The sequence below is a fragment of the Panthera onca genome, chromosome A1 (assembly GCF_046562875.1).
Source record: "Panthera onca isolate mPanOnc1 chromosome A1, mPanOnc1 haplotype 2, whole genome shotgun sequence".
Classification (NCBI taxonomy): Eukaryota; Metazoa; Chordata; class Mammalia; order Carnivora; family Felidae; genus Panthera; species Panthera onca.
In genome coordinates, this window is record NC_138339.1 from 134,609,655 (window position 1) to 134,636,097 (window position 26,443).

The following is a 26,443-nucleotide window of genomic DNA, read 5'->3' on the forward strand; positions in this document are numbered from 1 at the left end:
CACTGACCGTGAGATCATGACCTGAGCCGAAGTCAGACGCTTAACCGACTGAGCCACCCAGGCGCCCCCAAGAAGCATGTCTTTAGATTCAACCCTAGAGTTGAACTCCTACTGCCACAAAGTACATACTCAGTAAGCACTATTCTGAATAAATAAGTGAAAGATAATTTTGCTTAATTTTGTCTTGTGCAGATGTAACAGATAATATAGTAAAATATTCAAGCACAGTATTGAAAGATGCCCGAAGCAGTGAAAAAAAAAAATTATCCCTCAGAATTCCTCAGAGCGGTAAGTGTTAACTTTAATTCTGTGCAAGACTGTCCAGAGTGTTGGGGGCATATCTGAGGACAGCAGTGTCTTTTCTTTCTGATGGGTAAACTGACTGCCCTGTTTTATCTGAACAGGACTCCATGGATGGGTATGAATCTGAACCAGAGAACAAAGGAAACACATTTTCCTCTTTTCACATCTCTTTATGTTGTGAGAAATCTATCGTCCTCCATGATAGGAGGCTTAGTGAAAATAACAGATGGGTTTAATCCATAAAAATGAAAAAACTTTTCCCATTTCAACTCCATTTCCTGCTTTTCTAGGTAAAACAAAACTTTCCCTGAGGAAATGATGTAAATACACTCACATGTTCTTAAAAGATCCCACATAGCACAAAATATTGCTATGAACTACACCATGTTTTTTTTCATTTATGTTTAAAAAGTAATATGAATGTGGTAGTAGAAAAAAACGATAGAACTTATGCACTGCTTTCCAATCCCTGTTTCATTGTGACTTCCCTCCCTAAGCTTCAATTTCCTTGTCTGTCAAATGAGGTCGGTAAAAATATACATACCCTACCTAGTTTACAAAATTATTGTAAAGGATTAATTTTCATAACGTACATGAAGACTTTTGAAATACTATAAAAGGTGATACAAATGCATAGTGTCATCGCTACTCCACGGTCTCTGTGCCATATTTCCTCAACAGCTTCTGTCCCTGCCCTTCTTCACACAATTCACTTCCTTTAATACAGACACAAGCAGTCTTCTGTTATTGCACTTGACTGTACGACGGAGGTTACTGATTTTGGAGAAGATAATCATGGTCCTGCTCCAAAAACCCTTCTGGGGAAATCCATGGGATATTCAATCCACATCTCTGCCCAGAATCTTTTCTAGACAGACTTAACATTTACTTATTTTTGAGACAGAGAGAGAGACACAGCATGAACGGGGGAGGGGCGGAGAGAGAGGGAGACACAGAATCCGAAGCAGGCTCCAGGCTCCGGGTTCCGGGCTGTCAGCACACAGCCTGATGCGGGGCTCGAACTCACGAACCACGAGATCATGACCTGAGCCCAAATCAGACACTTAATCGACTGAGCCACCCAGACGCCCCTTTTCTAGACAGATTTAGAGAGGAGGCATAAGTCAAGGGCTCTGTTAAAAAGCACAGTCTCATTGCCAGTATGAGTTTAAACTTTAACAGCTTTGGTATCCATCTGTAAAATGTCACTTCTGTTGGTTCCATCCTAGCAGCTCAAACATAGAAAATCACAAATCCACCTCCCTCAATAAAATATAAAAGTCTAGAGTGTCTGCATAATATATGTGCACTCAAGCTATACTAATTTATCCCACAATTACTTTTATTTTTTAGCATTTTTATTTGGCTCTTATACTACATAATTAATGATGTTTACATGAAAGGTTCTTTAATGTAAACAGCATAAGTGGATTACTGAGCAAGCCTTAAAACAAACATTTTTCTCCTTTTAAAATTTTCTTCACTCTCCTCTGGCACAAGAGCAGAGTTTTTTAAAATGTCAAGGGGGATATAGAAATCAGGCTTCTGAGGTCCATTCCCTCCTAGTAAGACAGGCTTATAATTCTGTTTCCTGTAATGGTTGGCCTGGGGGGGTTCAACAGTGACCCTGCTGACCCAACACATCCAGACTCAGAAGCCTGTCTTTTCTTTGGGAGGTTGCCACTGTTTTTCTCCATGACCTTAAACATAACACAATATCTGGCCCTTCCAGATCATTTCCTGCAGAGTTTGCAGTGCTGGGGGATGAGACACTCGTGAGATAAATAAATAAGCTCACTGTAAAGACCCGAGAAAGGCCACGGGAGAAAACCTACCAGGTTTCTAAATCCTTCCACCATCACGATTATGCCAACATCACCCAACTGTGGCTATTACTGGGGACTGTCCCTCCTAGTCAAAGTTCAGATCGCATGTTTTTTGAGTAGCAGGATGGAGACAGATTACTGTAAAATAGAGTTGGCATGATAGTCACTACCTGTCAGGACACATATTATTGTTTTAAGGTATTCTCAAGGGAAAGCAGTGACATCAAAAGCCTTTCCTTTACTCCTGTTCTCCCAAAGGCAAAGCCAAGGAGCTGGGAGTGAAGATACCTCCCTTCACACCACACACCCAGCCCTCAGGAGGCCTTGGGGGAAGCCTGGTTCCAGGTCACCTCTGGAAGAAGAAAGGGTGATGTGTCCTTTAAGACACCCTTCAAGCTATCTCAGGAGGTACAGACCAGACTCTACCAGCAGGCTTTCTCCAGAGCAGCCTTTAGTCTCAGGAGTGAACATAGAGCTGGAAGAGCCTTGAGATCCACCAGAACTCAGCCCATGTAAGAGATCCTGACACCAGTCCTATCAAGATTCCCAGGGTATAGTTTGGAACTGAAGCCCAGACCTGGATGGAGGACAAGAGATAGGTCAGGCGCCCCTGACAAGCATGTTTGGAGCGAACATAACTGTATAAGACCTATTGCTATACTAAGACCTTCATATTCTCTAAACGCTCTTACTTGTACATCACTTCAGATATGTTAAAATGTGTACACATCCCACATTTAATTATTTTGCTATGAAGAATTTTATAATTTTGCTTTTGAAATTATTTGGCTAAAGTAATTAATTTAAAATATGCTGTGATTTCAGGGCGCCTGGGTGGCTCAGTCAGTTAAGCGTCTGACTTCAGCTCAGGTCACGATCTCACGGTTTGTGAGTTTGAGTCCCGTGTCGGGCTCTGGGCTGACAGCTCAGAGCCTGGAGCCTGTTTCAGATTCTGTGTCTCCCTCTCTCACTTTGCCCCTCCCCTGCTCATGCTCTCTCTCTCTCTCAAAAATAAAAATTAAAAAAAAATTGTTTTACATAAAAAAAATGCACTGTGATTTCTCAACACTCATCATGTATATCCAGGAATTTTCAGTTGGTAAGAGCATCTCATCTACAAACTATTTTCCAATGTAGTGAAATTGTTATGAACAACAAATCCAGCAATTAATGAAGCTGACACAGTATTATATTTTGTGACCATTTAATAAATGTTGTTTCATTTTGCTCTGGCAGTTTTAATTTCTAATTTTGGAGACTGTAACTTTTCCCACTCAGACTCCAGACATTTTCCCAGGCACAGCTCAAATGCTGAGCACTGTTTTCCCTGTGTCTAGAGGCAAAGCTTGTCCTTTGGGTTTGTGGCATTCAGTCAAGCACTCCTGAAATGACTGGGCCTGGAGTACAGTGAGTTCTTAGCCATTTCATGGAACTTGCACCTTCAACCAAAACAATCATGAGGAGGTACCATACCTTGTGCCTGAACAACCCAAGAAATTCTTATCAAATTCAAATACTGATGATTTTTGTGAATTTTTGGCTCCTTACTGAAATTTACCCACCACAAATACTAAAAGACTTCACTATTGGCCTTTGGCAAAGTCATACTTTTCCTGCGGTGGGTGAAACCAGCTTTCATAAATCAAATTTATTTTGTTTTCCAATAAGAAATGAGATGTGGAAGCTGATTTGGAGTTGTACTCCTAGGAAGCTTTTCTATCACTCCACAAAATGTGAGTCATGCATGTTCCACCAAGGTGTTTATAACTAGACTCAAGATAACTTCTTTAAAAATAATGGATCAGCAACTGTGTAGTGGAGTGTACTTTGTAGACTGACTTTTTTTCTTCCCCCAGAAAGGCATTAGGTCTTATTAGTGTATCAACTCAAAAATAATCATAGGTAGTCTACTGACAGTCACAAATTGCCCTCTTTTCTGTCAGCAAATGCTAGAATGATACAGTAAAAATTTGGGAACTCTACTTTCTAGATGTGTCCTCCAACAATACCACATCATTAGAGTGGTTTGTTTAGGGGATGCATTCCTGACCTTATTTTTTTTTTCTATCTTTTTTTTAAATCACTAAATTCATACTGAGTGTATAGTGATAAGCTCATGGTTACTGGTATCAGACAGGATGAGATGGAATCCCATCTTGACCATTTCCTAGCTCTGAGAATTAGGACAAGTTATTGTTTTTTCATCTGCAAAATTGTAGCAATAAGGCTTAAAAGGATGGTTCTCAAGATTAAACAAGTTAATGAGAGTAAAGCTGATGTGAGCAATCAATGTTGGCTTTGAGCACTAGTCTTATTTTATTTTCTCACTATTTAGAGTACCACCATTCAAGTCCTGGGGCCTCACCCCTGGACTACATAGGGGCCTCCTGCCTTTCCAGCTTGTGCTCTGCTCTCACCTACCCCAGCCCCTTCTCATCTCCTTCCCAAAGATGAGAGAGACTTTCAGTATGGAAAGGCAATCAATTCAAGCCCCTTCCCACACACAAACAAAAACAGAGTAAAACAAAAATTCCGCCAGCTGTCCTTAACACAAAACTAAAAGAAAGGTCCTAGGCATGGCCTGGCTCCTGCCTATCCTATGCAGACGGTTTTCACCTCTCTCCCCTCTCCCTCTATGCCTCAGCCATACTAGTCAGTCTTCTGGGCACTGCCTGTGCCAGGCTCCCTCCAGTGCCCCCTTCCCCAGGCCTGGAGAGCTCTGTCCCTGCCCAACCTGGTGCTTCACATCCCAGCCTAAAATCTACTTCTTCAAGTGGTCACTTCCATCATTTCATAGGTACACATTCCTTTCCTTTCAATGCATTTAGCTCACTGAAGGCATGGCCTATTTAAAGGATAATGTCCTTATGCCTGATTTGTTTACATAACTGTACATGTGAGAAGGGTACAGCTGCCACTTTCATTCATCATCTTGTTCTCCATAACCTAGCTCAGCCAGAACCCAGGGGGAAGAAGGCAGTAAGCGTTAAATGAATGAGTGAACAAACGCAGAAATGAGTTAAAATAGCCTTACAAAAAGTTGGCTCGTTATTAAATGGTTCCCGAACAGGCTGAGTCACTTTTCCAAGGGCTTATTTTGTTTTCTTTTTCACTTTGGCCTTGGTTTTTGCCTGTCTCCTTCCCCGCGCAACAGCTCAGGCGCGGCCGCCACCCTCAGAAGACTGATACGAGTTCCCAGAAGGAAATCCGAGCAGCAGCAGGCCGGGGCGGAAGTGCGGGACAGGGGGCGGGCGCCGGGCCGGCTCGGGCGGAAGTGCCGGGCGCGAAGCGGAAGCGGCGAAGTCGGCGGGCGGCTCAGGTGGGTGCGGATGGCCAGGCGGCAGCAGGTGGGCGCTCACATCCCCGCCCACAACCCGCACGCGGGCCGGAGGCGGGGCACGCGAGCCCTTGGCTGTGCTATACGCTGCCGATTTCGATTGTTGTTAGGGGGGACTTAATTAAACCGGGAGCCATTAATCCATGAACTTCAGCGGGGGGGAGGGGAGGAATTATTGGCGCGCGCGCGCGTGTGTGTGTGTGTGTGTGTGTGTGTGTGTGTGTGTGTGTGTGCGATGGCGCTCCGGGAAGTGAACAAAGTAACGAGCGGGAAAAGGCGTTTTTTTAAGAAAAAGCAGAAAACATCTCAGCTTTACTCTCTTTCCAGTTTTTCACAGATGCCCAGTCCTGGGTTTAAGTCAATTCGATGAAGTGGCAATATAATCTCAATTGGCAGCCCGCAGACATGACTGCCTTTTTAAATAAATATTTTTGAGCAGCCATGTTGGCCTTTAATTGAGGGTGAAAAGGTTGAAAGGTGCCGTAGGCAACGTTGTGAGTCCCGGGGCTTTCTGGACCTCCTCTCTGCTTTACTGGCAAAGGACCTCCTCTCTGCTTTACTGGCAAAAGCCGTCCCCTGGGTGGGGAACAATGTGAGACTAAATCAGAAATTGTACAATTCTCAACAAATACTTAGCCTTGTTGGTCACCCCTGATGAATACCACAAGATGCAGTTTTTTGTTTTGTTTTGTTTGTTTGTTTGTTTTTGAGAGAGACTGGGAGTGGGAGAAAGGGAGGAGAGAATCCTAAGCAGGCTCCATGACCTGAGAGTGGGAGTGGGAGAGCGGAGAGCTCAATCTCACGACTGTGAGATCATGACTTGAGCCAAAATCAAGAGTCCCATTCTCAAGGGCCTGAGCCACACAGGCACCCCTCATACAGTTTTTTTACATTTTTTTTTTTAACGTTTATTTATTTTTGAGACAGAGAGAGACAGAGCATGAACAGGGGAGGGTCAGAGAGAGCGGAAGACACAGAATCGGAAGCAGGCTCCAGGCTCTGAGCCATCAGCCCAGAGCCCGACGCGGGGCTCGAACTCACGGACCATGAGATCGTGACCTGAGCCGAAGTCGGCCACTCAACCGACTGAGCCACCCAGGCGCCCCCCTCATACAGTTTTTTAATAGGTCCAGAGGTAAACAAGTCCCAGTGAAATTACTAACATGAATAGGAAAGTGCCTGTTTCTAATGCTGTCTTTAACAAGGTTTTTTCCTGGATGATCTTTATTCTTGTTTCTTATTATAAAGTATTTCATATATATACACACACACACATACATACATACATACATACATACATACACAGGGCCACCTGTGGCTTAGTCAGTTAAGCATCCAGCTTTGGCTCAGGTCATGATCCCCTGCTTCGTGGGTTTGAGCCCCACGTCAGGCTCTGTGCTGACAGCTCAGAGCCTGGAACCTACTTCAGATTCTGGGTCTCCCTCTCTCTCTCTGCCCCTCCCCTGCTTGCACTCTCTCTGTCTCCCAAAAAAATAAACATTAAAAAAAAATTTAATAAAATAAGATAAAAAATATATATATACAGTGTGGCCCAGCTTGACCACAAGCTATGAGCTCCTCCTTAACAGGGATAGTGTCTAGGACCTGTTAAGCCCCCAACACTTTCTAGCACATTTCCCACCATAAGCAGGGCTCTTGTACTACATTGCCTTGGTTAAACAGTTACTGGTTAAGAGACATACTGGAACCATGTCTCAGTGTGCATGGCACTGTACAAGTTGAGGTAGCTATTACAGGCCGCAGTCTTCTCATTTAGTAATTTTGTGAGGAATAACTTATGAAAATGCATATGAAGCTCTTTGTTCTTTATTTGGAGCTGTATACATTGAGATTTAAAACACTTGGAAAAAGAGGTGTCCCCTGGGAATACTGAGTGATTATGGTAATACCAGGATAAGGCAGGGCTATATCCTGCTTCTGTGTGAAATGTCATAGCCTAATAACCTGGGTTCTGTTCTGCTGAAGAATTGCCTGGAACCAGAAAGGTACTGTTGTGAAAATTAAGATTCGTGGGGCTGGTGCTTTAGACAGGCAAACTCCCCAGATTTCTTTCTTCATGCTTGTTGTGGTCAGTAGTAGCTGCTTGCTGGGGAAGAATCAGTTTTGTTTTATTTTTGTCTCCTTCACTAGGAGAAAATGTTGCTATGTGGTTTTATTTAGATAGATTGATGGCAGGTAAGGTAATAGAAATGAGGATTTTCCAAGTTGGGAATTTACTGGACTGTATTTCTATTTTATTCCAGATGCCTAGCTCTGTTGTACATTTAAGTACCAGAGGCAGTGTGGAGATATGCCTTCAAAATAAGTTATTTTTTGTTTGTAAAGTTTTTGTATTTCATAACATGTGCATACTCTAGATGGCTGATACATTCAGTTACTCTAATGCCAGGGTTCGGGGTTTCACACCATAGCAACACCTTGAGGTAATATGGTACAAATAGTAAGGTTTTTATGCTCCTTATTTTAAATCTAATTTTGCCACTATTTTATTTAAGGGGTGTACGTCAGAGGAAGCCAAAAGCCAGTTGGGATAGTTCCTGCATGCAGCTTTAATCTCGTGTGCAATTATTTTGAAGGGAAGAAACCATCTGGATCCAGGGATCCACACAGGTAGCAGGGACTAGGCAAGCTTCCTTCATCCATCTCCATAGCAAGTTCAAGGGACAAAATCATTTGAGAAAGAATATGCAAAATGAGATGTCTGGGCTACGTTTCTCATAGATAATTATCCCACATCCCTAACATCCCAGTTACAAGAAAATGGAGTCATGAAAGCATAAATTCTGGGGGCGCCTGGGTGGCTCAGTTGGGTAAGCGTCCGACTTCAGCTCAGCTCGTGATCTCACAGTTGGTGAGTTCAACCCCCGCGTTGGGCTCTGTACTGACGGTGCAGAGCCTGGAGCCTGCTTCCGCTTCTTTGTGTGTGTCTCTCTCTCTGCCTCTCCCCCGCTCATGTTCTCTCTCTGTCTCTCAAAAATAAATAAAAATGTTAAAAAAAATTATTAAAAAGAAAAAAAGAAAACATCAATTCTAATCCTTACCAAAGATGGGGTTTCCAGAACAAAACTCAAAATATCTTTTGTTTTAAGAAAGTATCCATCTCCAAGGATTTCAGAGCATTTCGCCAGTAGTATGGACTAACAACTGTTTTACTAATGTAGGCTTCATCACTGCAGTATTGCATTGTTTGTAAATCTTTCTTCTGCCTAAAGTGTGAGGTCCTTACGGGCAAAGAAAGCATCTTGACACTCTTACATTTCTACTGCCTGACACACTGCAAACACTCAGCACATGCTTTAGAAATGAAAAGACAGTGTCCCTGAAGGGAGGCTGGATCTATAGCATCAGTGGGAATGCAACAGGTAGAGAAAGGAATATAAAACAGTAATCTTTCAAGAGATTACTAGATGCAGTGTAAATACGGCAGTTACTAATGTTTTGATGAACAGCGTGGAGTAGGGAAGTGCATGTTTGAGAATCTCGGTATGTATATGGTCACCAAACTGCCTTCAAGGAGATATGACCTGATCGGCTGCAGGGCCTTGGTTGTGTTGAATGGAATATGCAAGCTGAAAGGCTCCAGGAGCGCTGTCTCCACCCTCCATCCAGCCTGCCATGCTCAACTCCTCACCCAAAGACCTGTTGAGCAAATATTTGAAGAGTGTCCTTTTGAAGCATACTAATTTGCTAGCTTACCTAAGGCACTAGTATCTTTGTTTTGTCCTGCCTTAAGGATAGAGGATCTATGTATGGTCATTATTTTAAGGCTAGGTTGCCCAAATACGACAGAAAGAAAGCCACAGTCATCTTCTCTACTTTGCTAACATTCCCAAGGAGTTCAAAGTTGACAGCTTTTTGTGTTGTCATGCGGCAGGCAGGTGGGATACACTGCTCCCTTCCGTTGCCGATGGGATTGCCACAGAACCCAGAATGTTACTTCTGGAAACACATGAACTTCCTTTCTTTGTTCCTGTACTTTTTCATATTAATCATGAAATCTTGGGGAAATGGCTTCTAGTTTAGTCGGGAGGAAGGACATGAGTTTCAATGATTTGATTATTAATTCTTTACTTTTTAAAATACATAGTTCTTCCAGTGAGCCAGGAGGAAGGATACTGTTACTTAATAGAAATTCAGTCAGCTGAGGGCAGCCTAGGACATTAGACTGGAGAAAAAAAAAAAAAAGAGAGAGAGAGAGATCTAAGTTCAGCTCTGTTTCTCCAGGTTCAAAAATGAAGTTAATCTTTATCTTCTTAGATTTAGAGACCAAACCTCATTCTTATAATAAAAGAATTCTGCTGTCTGAAGCTGAGCCTTTCCTCACTCTCCATCTTTAAATTAAACTTTAAACAAAATGCAATATCTCATCTGCTATACTCTGAGGATTTATGTATAAAGCTTGCTGAGATTTTTTTGGGGGGGTGGGGAAGAAAGGAGGTTGAACTTGGAGATGCTTTCTCATTCTGGAAATTCTGCGGTGGTCTCATTATGTATAAAAATAAGCCATTGTTCAAGGAAAAAATATAGAAAACCAATATAAGAACCAAAAAAATGCAGTGTGAAAGGCTTCAGTTAAACATTAGTTTCTTTATCCGTAAAACAAGGGGATCTGCAAAGTCACCTCCCAGTTCCGAAATATGAAGATATTCCATGATAGATGTTGTCACAGAGTAGGATTCAGAGGATTATAGACTCTTCTATACTGAGGGTTAGGGGAGCATGACCTCACGGGTACACTGTTTCCAACATCAAGACTGAGCAGGTCTAGGTATTGTTGATATCACAAGTCCAAGAAAATGCTGGATTTAGTAACTCAGAGGTTCTACACTCACTTGCTACAAAATGGCTAAAAATGAATGAAACATCTTTTCAGCTCTTGTGTGGTCATGGGGATAACTTTGCCTCTTTGGCAAGATGAATTGGAAATAGTAGAGTATTAGTGATGAATGGAAGACACTGCCTGGATGGATGGATTTTGAACAGCAGAGAGTTGTTTTTGGAAATGGGATTGTGTGCTTTGTAAATAGCAAGGAAACTGGCATTACTAGCTGGGTACAATAAAACTAAGATACTTTAATGAAATTGCCTTCTTTCTGGGTCAGTATTAAATATCACAGATATCTTCAAAGGGAATGGGTCATTTTGGTTAAGAAGGATAATGTGGAAAGGAGTCAGCATAAGTCCTTATGCACTTTGTTCCCATCCCTTGAACTAGAATGATTTTGCCCTCATCTTAATGCCATCTTTATGGAATGAAGAAATTTTCAAATTGGTTTTTAAACTCTATTAAGCCCTCATGTATGATATAACCCAACCACATCATTCAGGTTTTCTTGGCTTTCAGGAACAGTTTGCAGCCATTATGTCGTAATTGTACTCAACATTGTTGCACGCTCTGAATTCAGAATATGCCTCTCTGGCTCCGGGCCAGACGCTGACTGAGTGTCTTTCGGAGGAGAGGAGGGGTGCAGTGTGTCCTAGCCCTATTGTGTTAACAGGAATTAGTCCAGAATCCCCTCTGGACCCCCGGGGGCTAGCGGGAATGATAGTAAGAGTACACTGCTGTTTCTGATTAGCATCTTCATTTTGGTTTTCTCAGCTGAATGTTCCTCTGCAAACCCTTCCCTGACATTTTCATGTGCACCAACCCCGTTACCGAGCAGACTGCTCTAAAAGCAATGATCTGGAAAGTGTGACTGCCGAGGTCCAGAGATTCTAAAACAAACTCTTGTTCACACTAAGGATTCCTCTCCCCTTCCACCTCACATTTGTCGGCTTGCGAGGCAAACACAAGCATGCTTCTGGAGGGGGAGAAGAGCGCAGAGATGACGGAGGTCTGTCATTAAAAATTATTTTTAAAATGTGTCAAATAGTAAGAGAGAAAAATACATCATTCTGCCTTTTAGGAAGCGCTTTTCCCTCTCAGAGGCTCCAACAGTTGCAAAACGAGTTCCTGGCAATGCTAACGTCCCCTCCTCTGCTGGGTCTTTTCCGATGCCAAGGCTTCCTGGTTATGATTGAGGGGCTGGAGAAGCCAGCGTGCAGTTCTGCCTGGATCTCTGTGGGAGTTCTGGTCCTCTCTAAATGGTCTGGTTAAAAACTACTCTAGATTCTTTGTTTAGGGCCTTTCAAAGCCACGGGCTATTTGCCATGCCATTTCTTCAGTGTGTGATGCCCCTTCTCTGATCAGGAGGACATCTGATATCAAAGCCTGTGGGCACAGTTTCTCCCTGTCTGTAAAATGAGGGAACAGGACAAGGGGTCATGTTTCTGTTGTGCAGCTGATGAAACTGAAGCTTAAACGGATGACGAATTGCCAGCATCTCCAAGCTAATTAGTGGCAGTTGCCTGTCTTCAGGGTTTAGGTCTATGAAATCCTCGCCCAGAAATGCACCCAGGAATTCAAACATGCTGAATTCCAGCCGAAACTCTATATGAAGAGTGATTTTTGAAACTCTAAATGAGGAATTACCCATTTGTGCTCCCCCCCCCCCCACCGCCCAACTGAGGATTTAGTGGGAGCTGTGTTTATTTACAGGTATTTTACCCTCCCTACACAAGTTATTCAGAATTACTTTGGAACAAGTTTTGTCTTGAGAGATGATCAATAAAATCCAGCTTTACCATTTCCTAGGCAGCTTGTTTGATAGACATGCATCAAGCACATCACTGGTAAAAATTTTTTTAATCTTTGAAAATATAATGGCAAGTATCGCAAAAAGCAACTGGAAAGGAACTGGCCTTTGTCTAAAACCTATCAAGGAGAAACCTCGACGTCTCAAAAGTACATTTCAGTGCCCTGTTCTGTTATTTTCTGAAGCCTAAGGAAGCTAAACCAATATTTGGTGCCACGGTATTGGAAGGTCTAGATAGACAGCCAGTCTCACCTGGACTTAGTGACCTCCTGAGTAGAAGGTAAATATGTTGGTTCAATCAGCAATATCGTGTCTTAGAAATTCCTATTTAAGTAATGTCCACAATCTCAAGTTTTCGGCTATCTCTGTTTGAAATATTTTTCAGTTTTTCAATTTCCTTTTTCTGAGACTGCTATAGTAGAAGTTTTAAATCTTCCTCTTGAGGCCAGTAAAAGCACAGTTTAGTCAATAGAATCAGCATCATAATTTTTGGTAACAATACCTTACTTTTAGTATCATTTTAGTAATAAAGTTAAGGCTGATTTCTCTATTCTGCTTTATAACTTATCCAAAGATTTTTTTTTACATTTATTGTCTCTTTTTGAAGCTACCCACTCAACGTTTACCTGCACTCCTCTGCAATCCACTACTTCTGTCCTCACCAGAAATATATACTTTTCGTTAAGATGTTATTTTAGGCAAAAACCAGACAGGTAGTTCATGTTAGGGGTAGGCCTTGGTTGGAAGATTTCACTGCTTTGAAGCAACATCAGACCCATCCCATCTGATCTGTAGTAGATTCTTTCACTACTCCTATTCTCGTTCTGGAAGCACCTTCTCCCCTTGGCCTCTGTGATGACACACTTTCCTGGGTATCATTGTAACTCACCAATCTTTCTTTCTGCTTCCTTTGCTGGCTCCTCTCTACACAACTTCTACATGCTGGATTGCCTCAGAGATCTGTCCTGGGCCCTCTTCTTTCTCTCTATCATTCAGATAATCTAATTTCCAGATTATCTAAACAGATGTTCTCATCTCTTTCCATAGCTGTAAATACAGTCCCTAAATTGATAGAATCTCAAATTTTTATCTTGAGCCCTGGCTTCTCTCCTGAATACCAAACCTGTGAGGCCACTCTCTCCATGAGCTCCAACTTGTCCCTAATAGAGCTGTCCCATATACTCCTCAATCTGTACCTGCCTCCGTTTTCCTCATTTTAGTCAATGGCATTGCCACCCACCAGAGGCTCAAGGCCAAAACTGGAGTTGTTCTTACCGTCATCTTTAATCCCTCATATCCAATTCATTGCTAAGTACTATTGGCCCGATTTCTGTCCTTGTCTATACCACCATCCTTTCTTACCTAGACTAACACAGTGGCCCCCTAACGGGGCCCCTGTCCCCCACCCCCATCCATTCTTTACACAGCAGCTAAAGTGATCTTTTAGAAATGTATTTGAGATCATATCACTTCCTTCTTCTAAATCTAACTGTAATTAAAACCTCAACATAGCACATGAGGACTTAGGTGATCTGACCCCCAGAGACTATTTTTGAGTCCTATCCCCTTCCTTGTTTACTGTGCTTAAGCCACATGCTCCTATTTGTTTCTCCCAGTAAGTTGAGGTTGTCCTCACCTTAAAGCCATTGCACTTAGTATTCCTCTCTCCAAAATGTTTCTCCTTCAGATTTTTGCACCTTCTCAGCCTTTGGTCTCAGTAAAACCAACACCTGCTCAGAGTACTTATGTCAAGGACCTGCCTTAATTACCATCACATCACCCTGTCTTACTCCCTTTCCTCTACTTGTCACTATCTGATATTGTTTGACTGCAGCATCACTGGAAGATGGATGCCACAGAGGCAGGTACCTTGCTTTCCTGGTCACCACTGAACCCAGCACCTACAATAGCATGTAACGCCTGGAAAACATCAGATAATTGTTGAATGACTCTCATCCCACACCCAGGCTGTCATAACTGACCTCAACTCTTACTCGGCTCTGTCTGTCCTCCTTTCCTCTGCCGTCCATCCTGAATGCTGCTGTTAGATCAGTCTTCCAAAACACAGCTTTTATCATATCACTCTGTGGCTTAAAACCCTTCAGTGGCTCCCATCAAACAGGCCACGGCATTCGTACTACAGCGATTTTGTGTCTAACCCCAGCTTTGAGATGTTTCCCCTTTTTTGTACATATCCAAATCCGAGATGATTTAGGAGCCTACTCTTGTGAAGCCACCTCTGATCTCAGCCCACAGTACTCTTCTTTTCCTTTCCCTTACAGCATTTAGAGGTGGCCGTTAAATGTTCCGGTTGTAATCCCTCCTGTATTTATATTGTTTCAGTTAAGAGTTTAACTCCCTTCTCCTGAATCCGCTGAAGTATATCCCTCTATTATTCTTGCTGCTTGTATCTAGTGTGTGGAGGTGACTTCTCCACATGAGAGTTTTACTTGGGCGGAAAGAAATGGGCTAAACACCAAGCAGGATGAAGGGGAAAAAATGGCTTAATTTACTGAGAATTTGAAGGAGGTGGGATATGGGGACAGGACACTTGTACTAAGTGGTAGGTGTAACTACCTTCAGTGAAATTGTAATCTTACTGTATTGGCAAGTCCCACACTTGAGAGAGTTAAAGGACTTACCAGAACGGTGTGTTGAATGAAAATTAACATAGCACCACTGAGTATAAACAGGGAAATAGAGACATCCAGATACCTGGAAATCCCATAGTCATGGTAGTAATGTGAAGGGGGAAAAAAGGGGTTTTGTCTCTAGGCACTCATGTGACCAGTCATTCCTTTCTGGGACTGATTTTCTACTGCCTTCTCTGGCCCCCTGTGTGGTGAAGCTGTTGGCACTGAAATCTGGAAAAAGAAGCTGCAGGAAGGGAGGTGGACATGTGGTGTGAGAGGCCTCTTCTTGTTCCCCGGGCCTGGGCCGTGACGTATGGTTTCATGTGCTGTGTGGGCTTGAATCAGCAGTCCAACTCCGTGGTCAGAAAGAGGCTGTGTTGATTGTTTCGTGGGAGATACAAATATCGAATCATTATGTTCGTACACCTGAAACTAATAAAATGTTAATTGTGCCTCAATTCAGAAAAAGAAGAGAAGAAGGAAGCTGAGCGTGACACCACGTGCAAGTGGGCCTCAGGTGGGTGGTCAGCTCGGATCTTTGTTGCAACACCTTGCCTCAGTTGGCTCCAGGGCTTAGGCAGTTCCCCTGGCCTGGGACTCTGACTGCCGAGGCTGAAGAGCTGAGCACCTGCGGTCCCACCCATGCCAGTGACTGAGGGCCCCAAGCTCTGCTTCTATCCTGTAGCCTCATTCTAGCCCCGCTTCGCCCCTTGGGGTTGATGCCTCACAGTATCTGCTCCATTTTCAGCTTTGGTTGCATCCCTTTATGCTGCCTGTCCTCGTCCCCCAAGAGCCCAGGCCGGGCTCCCACTTGTTTGGAGAGAAGGAGGCTTGGACACAGGTGACACAGAGGAGCACTGGCAAGGCAACAGGTGGCCCTGTTTCCCTGGATTAGCTCGAGCCCAATGACCAGACAAGACCCCTAAGAGCAACCTCACCTCATTACATACACTTTCAGTCACCTAAAATGATGGGCTTTTGTTCTCGGTAGAGGTGTGTGGTGCGTGTGTGTGCATGCATGTGTGTGCGTGCGTGCATACACACGTGTGTTTCCAGTCATTGGGTAAAAATAGGAACGTTATACTCAGGTGGTAATGAATGTGAAATGAGGACTTAGCATCTCATATGGCACAGATGACTAAATGGAAGCCCCGAGCCCCTCCTTGTGGAACACAGGTTCAGCAAGAGCTACCGTAATAGTGTTTGGTTAATGTCAGCTCAGCATTAAATTTACATTATACTCTTGCAAAGAAGCTCCAACATTACCTGTTAATAAACAAGGCAGTACGTGGGCTTAGACAGACTTGTTCATTTTGCACATGAACTAACACTGCAGCTTGCTGATGAGGGATCATGTGAGCTTGGAGATCCAGCGTGCCAAAAGGTTCTTTGTATGAAATAAAAATTCTGGTCAGTGAAGGTCAGTTTCTCTACTCAGGCGAGAACAATGTTGTTTCCCTTCTAATCAGACACACGCAGTGTTTGAAGAATCCAGGGACCCCACGTAAGTGATAGGCAGCCCGAGTCTGGGCAGCTCCTCATGCAAGAAATGAATAATCCCTAATAAAGGCTCAAACGACCCTGGCTTCTTTCTGTACTGTAATCAGTTGCTTTAATAGTATGCCCTTGAGTGCCTCACAGGTAAAATGCTATAAAGTTAAGTTATTTTCCTTATCTTGCTTCAAGGAGGGCTGAATGGGTCCAATCAGTCCTCCCCCATGTTGTATTTGATTCTGCCATAAAGACCACTGGAGTCAGCCTCAGTTTGTTGAAAAGCCGGCATTCCCTTTCTCTTTCAGGGTGATCCACGCCTCTGAGCAGCAGTGGACTTGAAACAGCAGGAGTCACCATCTTTATTGTTAGGCTGTGGAATTTGTTTTAGGCACATTCTAAATCCAGTCTTAGGCCTCTTACTTTTTTTTTTTTTTTTTGTCTGTGACAAAGGTGACCCAATTGTGCTTCTTTGATATTATGAACACAGCTCTTTTTGTTCATATCACAGAGGCATGTAGCAAAATACAAAGGATAAAATTGTGTCTATATGTAGTAAGGACACAAGTTTCATGACTAAATTCAATGACATAATCAAAAAGGTGCTGTCCTCTCCCAGTCATGAGCTAACAGACAGAGACTGCCTTTCAGAGTATTTTTTTATAATGCTGAGATACTGTTCAAAAATAATAGAGCTAATGAAAATGTCACATTGACAGAGTAGCCCATATTAAGATTTTACTTCAAGAAGGCATGATGCAGTGAGTGTGACATTGACAGCAATAGTGTTAGGGTTTACAGAGTTAGTAAAATATTCTAAGAAGAGTATTATAAAGTTCCAATTGGAGTATATCGTTTTTCATTTATTTCTAAAACTAAGGGGACTCCAGTGTTCAGAATTGCAGCCTTAGTATCTTATTTCTGCCTAGGAGAGGCATAGGGAGCTTTTTTTCATATCATACTCTAATATAATATTCTCCTACAGTGCTTACAAAGAAAAAAAGTTAATTTAACAATGTGGTAAAATGCATGTGCCTTAGGACATTTGGAAGATACACAGGTAGTAAAATTACATAATGCTAAGTAAGGCATTTCTCAGTAAACAAATACGCCATGTTTAAGTGATTAAGTACATGAGAAAAGGTAAGGATGGAGACTAATAATGGAAAGAGAACTAATTTTAAATAGAATGGTTGTAGCATCACTAAAGACTCAGCTCTCTGGGTTGGGTGAACAAATATTTCAGCAAATCTGGAATGAATAGCATCTCTATTTACTATGACAGGTTTTATTTGTCTTGGGTGCAACCAAGACCACATGCTGTGTTTTGTCATGTTGGAAATACCAAAGCAGATTTCCATTGTGAATGTGAATTTTTTTTTAAAGCCTTTAACATCTCAACTCAGCTAGGTAAAAGCAGCAAGTTCTTTTCCTTACCAGCGAGACATCAATAAATCTTAAACCCCTCCACCAGAAGCATGTAGGTACAGTTTACTATCCTGGTGACAGTCTTAGGTCACTGCCATAGAGGGCCTGATCCTTCTCATTTCTAAGATCTGTGGTTCTGTCTTTAACGAAACTAATATTTTGTTTCCTTTCTCCTTCATATAGTACAGCTTTTTAAATTCCATTCCCCAGGAAGATGTGCCACTGTGGGTGTAGGGCCTTCCCAACCTACATCCAACCTGGTTTTGGTTCCCAAAACCAACGGGGGAGAAATTGTTACCTAGAGTAAACATGGCAAACAGAGACCTTCCCTCCTCATTTATATCATGTGTAGATAAAGCCATGCTTGGAAGCTGTTGTTTTCAACCATTTACGTACTGGAGTTGTTGATTCTGCTGAATTTATAGAAAATGTGTATGCCAGGGCTTACCACTTGGTTGAGAGTAGCACAGCGTACTGTGAAACTGTTTAGATCTACTTTCCATCTTGGAATAATGCTGAGCAGCAGATCCTTGCACAGTGCTCATCACATTCCCTCCTATGCGTTAGGGAGATCACTCAGTTAGCAGGGAGATCCAGGGACAAGTGGAAGGCTACCAGTTTAAGAGCGAAAGAAAGATTATCGTTTTACAGATCAGAATCCAATCTTCTTTTCCTCTGGTCTTTACATTAGTTTGACATGAGATGGTATTTTTCTCCAATATCATATAATTCTGTTTGAAGGAGTTTAAGACTAATCTTACACTAGGAAGCCTAGTCAGCAGTAGAGATTAGCACATAATTAATAGAGTCATGCTCTGTGGAGTAGAGCAGGCAGAGATCTGAGTTGGTGATGAAAGGGTTGGGACCAACTGTAGTGCCCATAGTCTTGTGGGCACCCTGAGGAACACTAACCTTTAGCTATGACATGTGATCTGCTTAATTAGTGACCACTGTGCACAATGAGTGTCTGATCAGGGTTAGAGGTGAGAAAAAGAGGTAGAGAAAGACTCACTCCAATACCCTAAATATTCAAACGAATATCTGAACACCTACTATGTGCCAAGTTAATTACAGATGCTTGGGGACACTGGGGTGAAAAATTACCTGCCCCTATGGAACTCACATTGTAGTAGAAGAGACACAGAGGTAAATAAATAGTTTCAGGCAGTAAAAGATAAAAGAAAACTGGGGCGCCTTGGTGGCTCAGTCTGTTAAGCATCCTATTACAACTCAGGTCATGATCTCGCAGTTCATAAGTTTGAGCCCCGCGTCAGGCTCTGTGCTGACAGCTTGGAGCCTAGAGCCTGTTTCCAATTCTGTGACTCCCTCTCTCTTTGCCCCTCCCCTGCTTGCTCACTCTCTCTCTCTCTCTCTCTCAGGAAATGAATAAACAAAAAAAAAAAAAAAAAGATAAAACTATAGTGAAGCATAAGGATGCAGTGTGGTGGGCTAGTCAACCTTAGTAAGGCAGTCACTAAAGCATGACCCAGGACAAATGAGAAGCTACCTAAGAGCTTTTTATGCAAAAGGACATCGAGTGCAGAGATCCTGATGAAGAAATGATCTTTGGGTATTCAAGGAACAAAAGAGAATCTCTGTGGCTGCAGCATGCCAAGATAAGGAAGGGAAGTTAAGGTGAAGTTGCAGAGAAAGAGTAAAGCAAAGTTAAAAAATGGATATCCCAGGAATGAATTCATCTTGAGAATATTGATTAATGATAAGTCAACAGTGCATATGTGTTTTAAAAGTGAAATTACCATATTTGTAGCTTTAAGGACAAAGCTGGAGGCTCAGTAGAATAACTAGGAATAAGTAGGCTGTCTTATGTCGAGAAAAGTAGCAAGATGGGGGAGCTTCAAAGCCTAGTGTTTGACATGCTGCTATTACCAAGCTGTTCGTATTGGAGTATCTCCAGTAGTAACACCAGTACATTTGTGTATGTTTTAAAAAACGATGGCAATCTCCTTTTAAAATACTGAAGGAGTTGAGTAGATCTTTGTTTCTGACAAGTCAACTCGACCCAATTCTCCCCTATAGTTCCTCTTGCTACTGTTCTGTGTTTCCCCATCTTTTGCAGCGGGGGTGGGGGAGGGGGATATGGATATCCTAAAAAACAGCCTTAGCTTTCATTTGGGGATTTGTGCTGCTTAATTACTGTTTCCTTTACCATGAAGGTGGCTGTGTGTCATTGAAAGCTTGCCAATAAGATAAGCTATCTCTGCAGATAAAAACCATCTCAGGAAACCTCCACATTTTAGGGAATCAGGATGCTGGCACAATCTGCAGGTGAAATTTAATTTTGTATTCAAATTAACAAACCCATGCAGTTTGCTTGCAGAAACCAAGTGATTAGGCACACAGCTCATCCATAAATATGGATATTTTCCCATTCTAAGTTCTGTTTTGTTTGGAATACACTGAATGTTGAGGCACTGTGGAGACTTGCCAAACATCTGGGCCTCTTTGACACTCCTGGACTCCAAGAAGTTCTCAAGTCTTTAAATTCCATCAGAGGCTTGCAGCTTACTGTTCATATTATAAACAGCAAAATCTAGGGCACATAAGTTTACTGGTCTATTTTTCTTTTGGCAGAGTTAAGATGCTCTGGTTTCAAGGAAATAGCATGCAACTTGCCAAATACTCCTTTCGACTCCTCTTGAGAAATCGTTCTGCCTCTAAGACTGTTCTGCCTGTGCTGACCTTATTTACAAAGGTACAGAGTGAAAAAAGTAAAATTACTACTTCAAAAACAAAAAGTATTAGAATGTTGGATGAAGAGAATTGTACACTGAAGAAAGGGGAAAAAAGTTGACGGAAAAGCAGTGGAACAAACTTTCCTCAGACCTGCTCCTCCAGTTTTCAGATCCACTTAGAACAGTACTACTCTCTTTTCTTTTAATGTTTGAGAGAGAGAAAGCATGTGTGCCTGAGCAGGGGAGAGGCAGAGGGAGACAGAGAGAGACGGAGAACCCCAAGTAGGCGCCACACTGTCAGCATACTCTCTTTTCTACCCAGATACCTCACTGTCTCACAATTTTCAGGGAGTAAACTAATATATTTAATAGTCATCTGATCCCTATGTCAGAAGAAAGAACTATCAGAACAGATGATGTTTATAAATATATCACTTAGAAATACAGTTAATTATTTTCATTTGTGGCAAAGTCACCACAAACACTGAATTAGTGAACACCAAACCGTTCCTCCCAGGGGAAATACAAGGTTTGATTCCTGTGAGTTTCTGGTCACAACATTTTTGTCAACTGATCAATACATAACCTTGTTTGATGTATGTTTCTATTTAAAGACACTTTATTTAATATATATTGTTGATTCATCAACGTCAAATTCATGGCCAACAGCACCACATCTCATGCCTGAACAAAGTTTATATAATACAGTATTTTCTCTGTAAGGCACATCACAGCTTTCTTGTGTTTAGAAACACTAGAAAGCACTTCAGCAGTGTGCGGGGACCACTCTAGGTAGCAAAATCAACAAAAAGTACAAACATGCAAAAAGCATGGCCATCAGTAGATCATGAAAAGGACACTTGTTGACAGTAGGAGACCTGAAACAATAAGGTGGACCACTGTTTTGTTTGACCTCAGCTGGGAATGGACACTTTTGAGTGACTCAGATTTTTCACTTCTCTGTGCAAGTCCTCAAATATTTTTGAATGACCACAGAAGCACCACAAATAAGTTTCAATGATAAGCAACTTTGCAAATATTAAAGCTACAAATAACAAGGATTGACTGTACTTGTTTTCTAATCCCTAACACTAGTTTGAAGCCACCACTGTTTAAAATTTTTAAGAGCTTTTTCCCCCTGAAATTTATAATACAAACATTGCTGAATTTCCCTTTGCTAATTAACATTTCTTTGTGTGATCCATAATCAAAGAAAGAAATAAAGTACAGGGTAATGGACTTAACTTTAGTGAATAATAGTCCTGATTCAAGCAAAAAAGCTCTCTTGTTTATTAGGTTTTTCAGATTTCAGGCATTTTAGCAATCTGAAAATATTTGATGGCTGTCTAATAGCAAAGTTTAAGTCATTTTTTAAAATTGAATTTCTTGTTGAGGCTATAGTTTATAATTCTCTTTATATCCATAAGTATATATTGCATTGTTGGAAATTTTGGAATAAAAATATTTCATCATCTGTGTCTATATATGCATATGAGAATTAACCACAAAAATAAAATAATCCCTTAAGGCTAATGGTGCTCCTTCAGCCTAACAATTCTGCATTATTTGTCAGTATGAACAAAAGACAAGTTAGCCAAAAACATTTGCAAAAAAAGAAAAAACCACACTAATTTTCCATTTAGCTTAAAATTTGTAATGCATCCTTGATTCAGGTCATTAGGCATATAATTGGCCAATTAGATTGGCCATATGGCATATATTGGCCATAAGATTGGCCAATCCCTGAGTCATTCATAGGGAAGAGGGATAGGATGTGTTGATGGACTCAGCCTAAGTCAATAGGGAAGAGGGAGAGGATGTGCTGATGGACTCAGCCTAAGTCAGTCGGGGAGAGGGAGAGGATGTGCTGATAGACTCAGCCTAAGTGAACTGTTCCACCCTTCTTGTTCAGGGATGACGTCAGCAACTGCTGAGAGTGGGTTCTGTGAGGCAAAAGCACAGAATTCCTGCTACCAGAAAGGGGAATGGGATGGCCAACCCAACAAATGTCCACTGTATTTCAGGGACAGAGTGAATAAGTGCTCTTTTGGTGTCACGGAAAGTCCTAGATAAGGATGTTTGAATGGTCCAGACCACTGGTCTTTTTCCGTTCATAGGCCTCTTCAAAATTTGATGAACCTTTCCTTACAAAAATACATATACACATGATAACTTGCTCAGATTTTCATATTTACAAAAACAGAAAACATGATCAAGGCTCTATGAAGTTTTTTTATTATAAAAGCAAAATGTTGGTATATTTGGTCCTTCTGTAGTTTAGCTTGTTCCTGTTTTGCTTCTGCTTTTAAAATCCTTGGTTGGGGGGCACCTGGGTGGCTAAGTTGAGTGTCCAAATTCAGCTCAAGTCTTCATCTCATGGTTCATGAGTTCAAGCCCCACCTCGGGCTGTATGCCGACAGTGTGAAGCCGGCTGGGGATTCTCTGTCTCTCTCCCTTTCTCTCTGCCCCTCCCCAACTCTCACGCTCTCTCGCTCTCTCAAAATAAATAAGTAAACTTTAAAAATAAATAAATAAAATCCTCTGTTGGGGGTGCCTGGGTGACTCAGTTGATTAAGCATCTGAATCTTGATTTCAGTTCAGGTCATGGTCTTATGGTTTGTGGGATCAAGCCCCACATCGGGCTCTGTGTTTACAGCACAGAGCTTGCTTAGAATTCTCTCTCCCCCTCTCTCTCTGCCACTCCCACATTCACGCAAGCTTGTGCACTCTCTCGCTCTTTCTCAAAATAAATAATAAAAAAATATGTTGACTTTTTGTAACTTTCTCAGAAAATTTCACATGATTATCTTGAAACATAACAGACTATCCATAATCTGTTTATTGATGATGCTCATAATAAATGATGAGCCTAATTCTCTGAAGCAGGAAGTCAGGGCCAGAAAGACCCTTCTGAAGAAAAACTGCCTTTTGAGGATCTGGGTCCTTATTTTGAAACAAGCTGGGAGTTAAGCTGGAGGAGGGGCCTTTCTTTTATATAACAGCTCACCTCTTCCTGTCATGTTAAAAAGCAGGTTTTATATAAGCATCAGTAACGTTGAGTCTATTTTCAGCTTGTGCAAGAGAACCTATAGCTAGTCGCTGTTCATAGAGTCTAGGGCTGAGAAGATTTTAAAATCTGCCAGAGATCCATAGCATTCTAAACAGATTTCTCTACTAGGTGGTTAAAGAATACAAACAACAACAGGCACTAAAACTCGCTTGCTCCTATAGTGGAGAATTAACCTGGGAAATTTATTACTGATGCTTGTAATGAGAAAAAAGGAAAACCATTGAAGAGTTGGTACAGTCATGATCCAAAGTAAATAGAGATTTCTCTCTTTTTGAAGGTGGGGCAATCACTATCTAACTCCATCTCAGTGAGTTTATTCCTGTGGACTGATGAGGAAAATCAGGCAGGCAAAGCTCAGCGCCTCCAAAACCAGACTCTCAGCTATTATGGTCATGTTAGCCAGGCCAGAAAAGTGCTCCTGACACAGGAAGGACAAAGCCCTTGGACTAGAGTCAATGAAAGATAATCTTCCCCAATATGAATTAGATAAAGCCAGTAACAAAAAATATAAGCATTTAAATTATGGTGTGTTTGTGTATATATCTATGTTTACACATATATACTAAATCTAGATGCTTAATTTGTTACACATGTATATGTATATGTGATATGTACATATTAATGTACACACACATACATGTGTAACAAATGTAAGCATCTAAATTTAGTATATATGTGTATACATTTATGTATAGGTAGATTTATTAATTGTGAAAAATCAAAACTACTAAAAAGTGCTGACAGCCCGTTTACCGTGAAACTCTATTTATAGGATTCTATGGCAATGTTTTGCTTTGGAAATCAAACAGTATAACTAACCTGGTGAAAAAACAAATCCTTTAAAATAAGCATAATCTGCTTCTTGTGGTTTTTGTTGGGCTACATGTCATTCCTTGGATTTAATGGCTTTATTTTTTCCTTCCTGTAGGATCCATGCCCCCTTTGTGATGAAGCCAAGGAAGTGCTGGAGGCTTATAAAAACAGGGTAACACCAGTTTCCCCCTCCGCTATCTGAAAGTAGAGCATTCCTATCCAACCTTCATATGCCGAAGTGGTCAGATGCAAAGGAGCATTTAACGTTAATTTATGCAGAAAAAATTTTTAGCATTCCCAGACCCAAAAAATAACCTCTCTCAGGCTTTCCGGATACTTCAGGACACATCTTGCTAAAGGATGCACAGAATAAACCGAGGTAAAGCACAGATGCTCACAGACACAGTTCAAAGCTCTCGGGGCTGGATGTTGGATGCTGCCGTAGGTTCGCGGGGAAGGAGCTTGGCGGCACCACTCTCGCTGCTCACGGTGCACCGTGACTCTAGAATGGCCAAACGCTGAGCACTTTCTTCACCTTTCACCTTTTTTCATGAAAGCAAAAATCCCTTTCCGATTTTTTTTTTTTCAGGTAGCAAAACAGGTACTAATGTAGGTCTTTCATAACAGCCAAGTGGCCTGATGCAAACTTTCAAAAAGCGGGGGAAACCTGCCTAACAGAGTGTGGCTTTATGTACATGGAATGGAGAGCGTAGATAGTATAGAGTGTTTGCCTGGATCCTTTCTTTAGGAAGAAATTAAATGATTTTTCATTTAAATTTTCTTTCTATTCTTCAGAGAGAGATTTCAGTGCTAATTTCCACAAAACTCATTACCCCGAAGTGTTTTTCTCTGAGCAGTGCTGGTTTTCTTACTCTGACTCTTAATATGAATCAAAGCTAACTAGCAGGTGCCATGTTGATGCTTTCTTTAAACTTTTGTCCGCATTCCTTTTACCTTACTCTGTCATTTCCGTCGAAGTGTTTTCCTGCAGCAAACCATGACACCTTTCCCGTTCTCACATGCAAAGCACATCTGTCTTGATTCTCAGCCTCCCGGTCGGGACGTATTTTATTGCACTGGAAATGGAGTAGTGACCTGACGCTGAATGTAAACAGGTGTGGCAGAAAAATGGCAAAACAGAGAGTTAAGGAATATAATGAAATCAATCAAGTTGTGGAAATCAGGGACATGAGATCACTTGGGACCTCAGACCACAGCAAACCCCTCCACATGAGAGCAAGTCTGGGCATCAGGTTGGCACTGTGGCTGTTGTATCATTCCGTGGTCTCCAAAATTCAGAGCTTTAGTCTGTCTCTGTTTCAGTTTATTTTACAGGAGGTGGACATCACACTTCCAGAAAACTCTGCTTGGTATCAAAGGTATAAATTTGACATCCCCGTCTTTCATTTGAATGGCCAGTTTCTGATGATGCATCGAGTAGACATCTCAAAACTTGAAAAGCAGCTCCAGAAACTTGAGCAGCAAGGTTTATGATCCTCCACCCTCTCTGTCCAGATGGCATCTTCCTGAGGACATGACCGTGGCCTTTCACACACCCTACAGACGTTCTAGACCAGGTGGTGCCCAATAAATGGTGACATTACTTTTCCAATTGGTGGCTGTACCGATGTGGGAATGGTTTACCTGTGGGCATTTTATAAAATAAGAGGAGTGTATTGGCAGCGAGAGGATGATGGAGGGTGGGAGAGGTCTGTTTGTTTTATTTATTCTTCCTTTTTGTATTAATATGGAAGCATTTCACATGCACACTGGATGGTACAGTTTATAGGAAGAAGGCTCTGCATCCCTGCTGCTGCCCTAAGGGCTTAACTTTTTAATGAAAGAATAAATGCTCTTCTACTCAGTAGATAAAGTGAAATGTGAATTGTTAATAACTGTGCACAGTCAATAAAGGGATGTTTTAACAAATACATCTGCATGAAGCCTATTTCAGTGGGATTTAATAATACCTGTTTAAAATTAGAATTCATTTTTTGGGGGGTAGAAGAGAATAATTATCCTAGTGAAAAAGACTTCATTTGAGAAAAACAAAAGAAGATTTAAACCTCCAAAATGTATATAAGAATCTCAACATGCTTTACACGTAGTCAGTGAATTGATTCATAATATTTGAGGGCTGCCTTGGATAGTTATTCACTCGTCATCAATTGAGTTAATTCAAATTGTAAAACA

General features: G+C 41.6%; 1 protein-coding gene and 1 long non-coding RNA gene across 11 annotated transcripts in view; one reads left to right on the forward strand and one right to left on the reverse strand.

Annotated features, from left to right (window-relative positions):
• LOC144617182 (uncharacterized) overlaps positions 1-26,443 on the reverse strand; it is a 185,032-nt gene that overhangs the window by 136,013 nt on the left and 22,576 nt on the right. The gene's annotated exons all lie outside the window — the stretch shown is intronic.
• CA1H5orf63 (chromosome A1 C5orf63 homolog) lies at positions 5,182-26,181 on the forward strand. 5 transcript variants are annotated; one of them, XM_060636231.3, is made up of 5 exons: positions 5,348-5,448; positions 15,219-15,272; positions 20,267-20,387; positions 24,366-24,422; positions 25,574-26,181. In XM_060636231.3, exons 3-5 carry the CDS (start codon positions 20,274-20,276, stop codon positions 25,742-25,744), a joined length of 342 nt encoding a protein of 113 aa, XP_060492214.1. In that variant the 5' UTR covers positions 5,348-5,448; positions 15,219-15,272; positions 20,267-20,273; the 3' UTR covers positions 25,745-26,181. The 5 variants fall into 5 exon arrangements, with proteins under 5 accessions (XP_078307544.2, XP_060492214.1, XP_060492216.1 ...); XM_060636230.3 differs by having other exon boundaries at positions 5,383-5,476; XM_078451418.2 differs by lacking the exon at positions 20,267-20,387 and having other exon boundaries at positions 5,182-5,448.